Source organism: Oreochromis aureus, linkage group 14, assembly GCF_013358895.1.
Source record: "Oreochromis aureus strain Israel breed Guangdong linkage group 14, ZZ_aureus, whole genome shotgun sequence".
NCBI lineage: Eukaryota > Metazoa > Chordata > Actinopteri > Cichliformes > Cichlidae > Oreochromis > Oreochromis aureus.
In genome coordinates, this window is record NC_052955.1 from 27462750 (window position 1) to 27472636 (window position 9887).

Below are 9887 nucleotides of genomic sequence, written 5' to 3' on the forward strand. Positions count from 1 at the left end.
AAATAAATCTGGTTCTCTTACCAACACTTAACCTAAAACTTATATAAATTTAGTACTAATCTGAAAAATATCACTAAGCTGAACTTAGTTTAAATGTTTTTCCCACTACATTCCTGTCTAGCACACTGTTATTCTGACTCTAGCAGCATTTTCTCATGATGGCTGACCAGAGCTTCATCATGCCTTTTTGTAACAGGACACCAAATATAGTCCCTGTCAGTAGTGCTCCACACACACGTCCCTGCCCAATTCAGCCTTTCATCATTTGATTGAAGAGTTTGTTTTTATTAAGAAGGCTATACCAGACGCATAATCACTATACACTGATTTAACATTACCTTTACAATTAAATTCTTCACTGAAATTACAGAATAAATATATGCACATTTTTCTTCAAATCTTTGTGAGAGAGAAAACATTAAAAGTGCCTCCTACAAAGCCGTTAGTGGGTGGCGATGGGGAATCCAGAAGTAATGGAGGGGTGGGGTGGGGGGTTGGGGAGAAGGGGGAGAAGGGGTGGGTCTTAACAAAGTGTGTGGAAATATCCAGAAAACCTTCGGCATTGTCTTATAGTAATATTCACAAATGTTTTTGCCATCCGTGCGTCGGCGCATCCTTTTTACGAGAAGCACCCTGATATAGACAGAAGTCCTCATTAATAGTAATAACCATATTAATAAGATATAAAAATTAAATAGAACACTGAACTGTAAATGCGTTGCAGTATCTCTGTTCATAATGTCATTGGATAGTTCTGAGAAAATCCTCTCACTTCCTGCACCGAAGCAAGTGCATGCAGCAAACTGCAGTTCATTTTAATATATATATATATGTATATATATTCTTTTTTCTCTCTTTTGATCATTTCCTACAAACTTAATGTGCACGGCCTCCGGGTGTTTGTACATCCTAGTCAGGGGTAAAAGAGAGAAAGAAAAACCCCAAAATCAGGGAGACGTCCAGCTCCCGTGCGTCTTCAGTGAATCTGGTACAGCATCATGTAATTCCATAAAAATGGATTTTAGTGACAGATGTAGGATGGTTTGTATGTTTTATTCCCCAGTGCCCCTCTTGTTTCTCTTTTCCTCTCTCGTGGGCTTATTGAGATATTTATATATTATAAAAATAACGGCTGTTGACATTGCTGGCTACTCTGAAAAAAAGGCACTTAATTGAATTATCTGAGAATGGCCTCTCCTCCAAAGTGATTTGGGGGGGAAACATTGTGACTGTAATATAATATTTTATTTTATATCATGCTGCATTTTCAAGTTGGTTTTTTTATGCTTGTATTGTTTCGTTTTTTTAACATGGATTTTGAGTGAGTTCGTTTTGAGGGTGGCAAAGTGAATAAGTTGACGTTGTGTCTTTTTTTTTGTCCATGGGCTAGAGATGTTAAAACCGATAGGACTTTTCCAAGACTTCGAGGTAATCCGGCTTGGTTTGAAGTTTGGCCCTCAACTCAAGGTAATCACTTTGGGATGGGTCAGGGTAGCAACCTTTCCCCGCTGTGAAAAGCAACGTCTCCTTTAGCCGTGCATCCTGCTGCAAATCAGGGTACTGCATGCCTGGTGGGTGTGCATGCGCCACATGCATGTCCTTTAATTTGGGTACTGTCCCATACAAACAGTCTACAAAACCAACAGTAGGTGTGGGCCTCTGACTGTCAATCACTGTTGGGCAGAGCCCTCCATTCTCATGAAATCCTGCCATGTCAGCCGTGGTGTGGTTGACTGTAACAATGGTGTTTAGCTGAGAGTTGGAGACAGCCAGGGTCCACTCTCTCTCTTTTTCTAATAAGGTTCTGTAGTTACTGTTGCTACTGCTCCCATTGTCTTTCTTCTCGGAAAACTGTGCTCTCTCCTCCTCTGCTATCTCCCCTTCTCTAGGTTTATAAATGGGGTTGTTACACATCTGAGTCACAGGATGAGGGATGTAATCATAGACGTGGCCATGAGCATGTGTGTGACTAGCATGGGTGTGTGTGTGCATACTCTGCGTAGGTTTCTCTGGTGTGCCAGTGTTCCCGGAACTGCTTTGCCTTGGTGGGTCCTCAAAAATTCTGCATTGCATTTGGATCCCTGTCAGATCTACCTCAGAACGTTTCCGGAAGGGCAACTTTTTCCGGCGACGAAGAACAAAAGCAAAAAGCCCAGCAGCCACAAACACAGCAGATATGAAGAGGATTAGTAGGCTAAGGATGAGGACAGACAGTGGGACAGCACCTCTCCCACCTGCCACCCCCATGTCAGAGCTTCCTGTGGTGAAGTCATTCCCACCAGGCAGAGCTGGGGATGGGCCTGAAGAATATTTAAGCTCAGGACAGATGACTTCAACCTCAAGTGAACGCAGATCCTTCCCAAAAGCAAACTCTGGTGTCTTACAGATGACATCTCCAACTATAATAACAGAGGAGAGCTTTTCCAACCACTGTTTGAGGGGAATGATATCACAGGAGCAGTCCCAGGGGTTCTGATGGAGATCAATCTGGACAATTGAGGTCAGATGCTCCAGTACACCATGCACGGGCAAGGAAAGGAAGTAATTGTTGCGGAGGTTGAGACGTGCAAGGTTGGTTCCAGCAAAGGCATCAGTGGGGAGGGAACGCAACAAGTTGTCATTGAGAAAAACCAGCTGGAGATTTGGCATCAGGGAAAAGGAATGAGGCTGTATTTCACGAATGACATTATACTCAAAGTAAAGATAACTCAACATATGAAGCCCCCGAAACATCCCAGGGGTGAGTCTCTCAATGTCATTCCCATTCAAATATAAACTTTTCAAGTTTGGTAGGTTGATAAAGGCGCCTTCCTGGACATAAGATATCCGATTGTTACCTAAATGCAATAAATCCAAACTTGAGAAGTTCCAGAAATCAGAACGATAGATCTTCTGTATTAGGTTTCCACTGAGATACAATTTCTTGGCATTGAGGGGCCGTGGAAGAAGCTCTGAGATGTTATGAAAGCTTTTCTCTTTACAGTTTACCGTTAGCCCCAGGTCATTGATATGAAGATTGCAAATACATCCAGCAGGGCAAATTATTGGAATAGGAGGCCTTGTTTGATAACCTGCAATTGGGGGCTGGTTGATGCCTGGGTAGATGCTACGAGGAGTTGGGGGGTTCTTTGTGGGCCGAGGTCGTTTGGTGGGTTTTACAACTCTTTCCTTGTATTCCACAGAAGAGGCTGTGTTGTGAAAGGAGGAGAGCATTGAGGAAGGTTTAGTAGGCCATGTGTTCTCATTGTTGAATGGAATCCTGGGAATTCCCAGCTTGGCCTCTATCTCTGCATCCGAGAGCAAAGGACAGAGCTCACTGCGTTTGATTTCCCTTAAGTCTTTCCCATGTAAGTGGAAGGGATATTCACATGTGATTTCACCCACTAAAGCTGTATAGGGAATTCTCTCCAGCCATGTTTTTAACTGGACAATTTCACAGACACAGTTCCAGGGGTTCTCCTCTAGCTGGATTTCCATTAAGCTCCTCCCAATATACTCCAGTGTGCCCTTGTATGGCAATGTCTTTAGTCTGTTTCCTCTCAAGTCCAGATGTGTGAGTGACACAGACCGAAAAAGATAATTTGGGAGCACAGGGATCAGATTGTCATTTAATATAAGTACTCTCAATTTGTGAAGGTGTCTGAATGCACCACTTTCAATCCTTTTGATAACATTGTAATCTGCCTGGAGATACTCTAAACTATCCAAGCCCAGGAAAGTGTCATTCCGGAAAACTTCTAGTTTGTTTTCATGCAGGAACAGCCGTTTGAGTATTCCTAAGCCATTGAACGCTCCGGCGTGAATATCTTGCAAGGCGTTGTTGCCCAGATTAATGGATATGGCATTGTTAAGGTGGAGGAAGCTGTTAAAGTAAAGCTTCCTCATGGAGTTTCTCTGCAGGTTGAGCTTGAAGGGCCGGCTCCATATCTGGGAGATCTGGCTGATATTTGTAAATCCTTTATTGTCACAGTGGACGTGGAAGATGCCCTCTTTGACCTCGCAGTAGCAGGGCTCGAAGCAGGGCTCGTCGATCTCCTCTGAGTCCTCCAGTAGTGGGATCGGCGTGGTCCATCCTAAGGCTATGGTGCTCAGCAAGGTAACCCACAGCATCCTTGCTGACACCAAAGGGATGAAGTCTTGGCTCCAGGGACAGAGCCACTTCACAACACTGCAACAGAAAACAGAGAAGGAGCGGAGGAAGGGCGGGGGTGGGGGAGGGAAGTGGGTGTCATAATTACACATACAGGTACACGCATACCCTCAACCAAGAAATGTTTGTGTCAAAAAGGACAGGCAGATGGGATAGAGAGAAGAGAGGAGAGGAGGTCACATTAGTTTCAGTAGAATGCAAGGCAAATCTTGAAAATAATACCAATGAATTAGAAAATGATGGCACCCTACTTTAAATTTTGCAATATTGATGAGTATTTAAAAAATATGTGTGAGGCATCTTTGTAGGGCAAATATGCTGCACAAACAAATCTCTACATTAAGACAGTTAACTTTACCAAATAGGAGGCAAAAAGTCATTTGTTATGGAGCAAATATGCTGGTAGGCACGCAGTAAATCACCTGAGATATTTTTATCACATTGAATAAAGAAGGTAACCACAGCAGGGCGAGGTTAGTGGTGAGTATAAGCTGTCCCTTTGCAGTATTTATTGCATAACAGGGACATCAATCCCTCTTTCAATAAAATAGAGTCCAGAAAAGCTTGGTGGAAATGGGAGCAGGTGCTTTGAAGGTCTAACGCAGGAAGAGGACGGGATAAGGTGGCCGCTTGGTATCCACAGTGGGGCTAAATACGGATTATTGTGACGCTTTCTTATTTTCAGTCTCCTTAAAATTAATCTCAGCACAATTAAATATCACTATTATGACTCAAGCAAATGTGACAGAAAAAATATATACGCCTGAAAAATATGTAAACAACGCCACTACAGCTTCACCCTAGGCCTGAACTGTCAAATGTAAAAACGTCAATAACGTGTTGAAATAGATAAAATAGTATGTTTAATCCGATCTGCAGAAAACGAGAAATTACAGCCCTTTGCCTGGGGTTAATTCCCTGTATAACTAAAACATTAGTGTCTATTCCAGCGTAGTTAAACCTGTATTTTTTTTTCTAAAATACCCTCAATGGAACTTTTTTTTCAGCTACTGAAAACATTTGAAGACTGGATGTGCATCGGAAAAAGTAAAGCAAAATAATGCAGTGGCAGAATCTGCTGCTCCGAGAAGCTAAGATGTAAGGCGGTATCTTAGTGGATCCAACCGTCGTATGATAAATAAGATATATCAAAAATGTCCAGTTGCAAAAACAAAAAAAAATGTTTTGTTATATAAAAATAATAAAGCGAATTATCTAAAAGGAATAATTAAAAAAAAAACTTATCAAAGATTCTTCCACATCTTTATGGCAATAGGGATAAAGTATCTCCATCCTTCTCCCTCTGTCTGTCCCTTACACACACACACACACACACACACACACACACACACACACAGAACGTCTTGTCTTAAGGCTGTGACTTTTCATACATGCACGCACAGCGCTCTCCGTTCAAACGAAGGTGTTAAAAAATCCAGGGAGATGCCCTACGACTGTCTGTGGGAGTGAAGCTGCTGTCCATGGTGCTGAAATAAAAAGCCCAGCGACAAGGGAAAAAAACGAAAGAAAAAAAGAAGACGGAAAACATGTTTTGTAATCCCCAAAAAAGATGTGACGGGAAAAAAGTAGGGAAAAAATCCTTCATGCAATTTCCTCGCTGAAAAATTCACTGTTTTCATTCCCAACTCTGTGCGTAATCCTCCACGATTTATCGTTTCAACTTCCGTAGTGGGGATCAAAAAAGCGCCGATGCGATGCCAAAAAAGTAGTAATAAAATTTAAAGAAAATTTTAAAAAAATATGTATATATACTATACGCCGTCTTATATTCCCTTGGGGTGTATCAGATCGTTTAACATACGTACTTAGTTTAGTAGGATTCCAACTTCACATATCCTCCTGCAATGTGTCCTGTTGTTGCCCGGTGCGTCCCGCTCAGCGTCCGATGCCCGGCTGTGAGGACGAGAAAGAGAAATGGGGGGTGACCGAGGCGTAAGAAAGGAACAGGAGGAAACAGAGAGAGAGAGAGAGAGAGAGAGAGAGAGAGAGGAGGGCATTGAGGATGGAAAGAGGAAGAGATGCGCATGTGAATGAGCCGGGGATGAGTTAAAAGTACTGCTTATCTTGCGTGGCAATTCCAGTACAACCTGGAAAAGGATTAAACTTGAATTTAAATCATACTAAGTTATAGTGAAATTATTATACTGCACAACTTACAGTCCGACAAAAACAGAGAATATGCCCTCTTCGCGCACACACACACGAAACCGTTGCTGTCAAGACAGAGCAGAGAGCAGAGAGCTTACTGAAATACATGCCAAGCATAATGCAGTAGGCTTTCGTCGTGACATTGGGAGGAAATTTCCGAATAAAGAACGAACGGCCACTGATCAGTTAACTAGATGCCGGCGATCCGTTATCCTCGATATATGGAGAACGCTTGGTGTCCCATTTTGAAGTCTGTGGCTATGCAGACACCGATAAGCACGGCAACACACACACATTCATGCACACATCTGCGTAAGGCTCCCCATATGATGCACATGCACATGGAAACAGCCTATAACCACTCACCAATTGCAAAGCATCGGGGAAAGACCACTAGTTTGAATCTTGTTAGATCTCCTTCTCCCCTCCTCTCCTTTCCCTCTCTCTCTATCTCTCTCCCTCTCTTCTTCTTCTTCTTCTCTCTCGATCTCTCAGTGGCTGAGGCAAAAGAGAGGAGAAATGAAGACGTGATAGGAATGCGATCTCTGCCACTCTCACTCTCCGGTTACTCTGACTCTCTCCCCTTCTTTCTCCTCTACATTTTTTTCCTCTCAAAGCAGTTTGCTTAAAATGCAAGTCCTCGGCTTGTGTCCGTCCACTTCCCCTTCCACCCCTTTCCCCCCTCCCTCCTTCTCCTCAACCGCCCCCCGGGTGCGCGCTCAACAACGGTATAGCTGGGTGCAAGTATTTTCCTCTCGGTTTCAGGACCGCGTTTCTTTCCGGCTCAGCAGTAGAAGGAATCTGTGGATCATATCGACTGTGGCTGGGTCAGCTGCTATCTTTTTCTTTTTCTTTCCCTTTCTTTTTTTCCTCGGGTATGTTTCCCTGTCGTGCGTCAGAGGAATGAGGGACAGAGCTGAGGAGGTGGATGGGGGTGAGGGGGTGAGAGACGCAGAAAGAGAGAGAGAGCGATCTGGCGGCGAGAGAAAGAGGAGGAGGGGAGGAAAGCGAGTGATGGGGACGGCTGCTCTATGGTTCTGGATGCTGCCGAGAGGAGGAGAGGAAGCGAAGAGAGGAGAGAGTGGAGGGCGCTGGGCTTTCGCGGCGGGGACGCGCGTCACGGATAAATAGATAAATAAATAAGTGAGAGTCTGGGAGCGAGAGCCGTGCGGGGTGGGTGAAACTACGAAACCTGTGGATGACAGTCAGGACTCTCTCTCTCTCTCTCTCTCTCCTTATGAGGCTTATCTAATTATAATCACAATGATACTCAGTTCTTTCACTGAGCATATTTATTCGGCGTTAGTTGCGAGAGCAAATTGTAGAGTTGGCAGCCCCTCACCCTGCCAATACCTCCTCTCACTGCTGTGGAGACGCAGAGGGTGGCCACGACTATCTACAGCAGGCGGGGGAGAGAGACAGAGAAGCACAGAAAGCTTCATTTTTCTCATCCACTTGCGTGCCTTCCCCTGCCTCGCCTCCAGCGGGCAACACAAGCCCGTGTTGTGAGCGGCAAACCAAGCCACAGCTCACGAAGACGACTGGGATGCACTTGCAAAGTTCTTGTATCTATGTAAGGAGGAGGATGATTGCTGTGGACTGCTGAATTATCGTTACAGTAGCTGTGGTTGCAGCACAAGGCAAAAAAAAGTTTAAGCTATGAAACGTAACTAAAATCAGGGACGATATCGGGTCGCTGGAATCCTCTCATAACACGAGTGCTGATTATATTTATGATACATTAAAGTCACTTTAGAGAAAGGATACTTCAAATGTGCGCAGGTATTTTAAAGGTTGTAGCAAGTCTTATTAAAATTATTCAGTAGATCCTCTCCGAGTAAAGCAGGATAACTTAGCTAAAATTGTCAATCATAAAGTCTATTTGTGTAGGCGCAACTGCATTTTTTTTGTTTGTTTTTGTTTTTTTTAGTCATTTTTGAAAGTGTCCTGTCATGGTATTAGACAAGCAAACCTCCCTATTTGACAATCCTGTAGAGATTTACCACGCATGTCATGGTGGATTACTCCAGGCTAAACTGAGCTCTGGGGACATTCATGCTTTCTGCACATATGGAATGTTAATAAATAGTGATGTTCATAGCAAAAAATGTTGAATCTTGGAGTGCAGAGAACCTTCCTATTCATATTGTAAATGTGTTTCCCAATTTCTGCATAGTTCAGTGCCTGTCTCACGCCATGCCATATTACAGTTTTTTCTGATGGCTTAAGCACATTTTTTGTAACTATTGGCTATTTTTGCAAAACTCTACACACAAATAAGAAAACTCTTCACCTAATCAGTAAAACATTGTAGTTTTCTTGTAAAAGTGAATAACCCTTGCTTAACTCTACACACCTTTGTAAAAATGGTATTTTCGTATCTAACAGTTAACACAAGCCATCATATTAATAAGCACACAATGCACCAACTACACACTGATGGTATGAATAAAAAACACATCTGGCTTTTGCTTTCTCTGTGCACAAGGTAGGCTATGTCAGTTTGAGCTCATACTTTTGTCATAGATCCGTAACCATAGAGGGATCCAAACTTCAAGTACTGGTGTTTATTCACACACATCAAAACAAACACAAGTGTTTATTTCCAAGTATAGGATTATTTGCAATCGCCATATTGACTATATAGGTTTCTTGGTCTGCAGTGAACATTCTTCCTCTGCCCCCAGCATCTGGTCGTCTAGCAATTCTGTAAAGTAACAATTTCAGTATTTTTACATCTATGGTATTGTTGTGTTTCTCATTAGCATATGGCAGTGCTACAGATCTTAGTGCAAAGTGACTGTACTAACTGATTCTCATTTCAAAATGTCCTTATGATGCTTGCTACAGTGTAGCGGCTCGAGTTAGGCTGAACCCGTTGGCCAGCTTCCCTCAGGGTCATTCCACGGTTGATTACATGGTCCACTATTGTAGCTCTGATGTCATCAACAATTCTATTTCTTACTCTTCTTACCCTTCCTCTCCCTCCTCCTCGTCTTCCTCTCCCCCCTCCTCGTCCTCCTCTTGCTCCTCCTTGTCCTTGTCGACCTCTTCATCCTACTTCTTCACCTCCACGTCCTCTTCCTCGGCCTCCTCTACTTCTCACTTTTCCTGCTCCCTCCATTGTACTCCACACACAGAGCTTACCTGTATTATAGTGCTTAGGCTGATTGCAAAGTGAACTAATTATCTAAAAAAGTTTTCACATGTGACAGTGTGCCAGACAGTTGATAAAATAGTGTAAATAATGGCAGTAAATGTGTATAGTTTTGCTAGGAGTGCGTTGATCATTTGGAAATTGAGTGTAAAGCAGTGAGTTGTGTTTACAGTTCTGCAAAAAGAGTGCTGTGCAGTGGATTGTAGCTACAGGTTTGCAAAGTGTGTGTTACAAAATGGCAAACTGAGTGCAAAGCAGTGTTTGTGCTTTTAGTTTTGCAAACTCAGTGAGTGGTTTTGCTATAAGTATTAATAGTTTTAGAAATTGTGCTATAAGAATCACAGTTAGGGTTCAAGCATTCAGAAAAAAATGTAAAATAACTGACACCAACACCCACTGGTGTCAACAAAG

General features: G+C 43.0%; 1 protein-coding gene across 2 annotated transcripts; it reads right to left on the reverse strand.

Moving 5' to 3' along the window:
* Positions 1-270: 270 nt before the first annotated feature.
* slitrk3a (SLIT and NTRK-like family, member 3a) lies at positions 271-6776 on the reverse strand. Of its 2 annotated transcripts, XM_039598206.1 has the most exons (4): positions 6686-6728; positions 6329-6384; positions 5977-6064; positions 271-4168 (listed from the first exon to the last, which is right to left on the reverse strand). In XM_039598206.1, exon 4 carries the CDS (start codon positions 4108-4110, stop codon positions 1396-1398), a length of 2715 nt encoding a protein of 904 aa, XP_039454140.1. In that variant the 5' UTR covers positions 4111-4168; positions 5977-6064; positions 6329-6384; positions 6686-6728; the 3' UTR covers positions 271-1395. The 2 variants fall into 2 exon arrangements, with proteins under 2 accessions (XP_039454140.1, XP_031608459.1); XM_031752599.2 differs by lacking the exon at positions 6329-6384 and having other exon boundaries at positions 6686-6776.
* Between the last annotated feature and the right edge of the window lie 3111 nt (positions 6777-9887).

Bases quoted from the DNA above. Each gene is read 5' to 3' on its own strand.
- slitrk3a (XM_031752599.2), bottom strand. From the start codon at position 4,110: ATGCTGTGGGTTACCTTGCTGAGCACCATAGCCTTAGGATGGACCACG.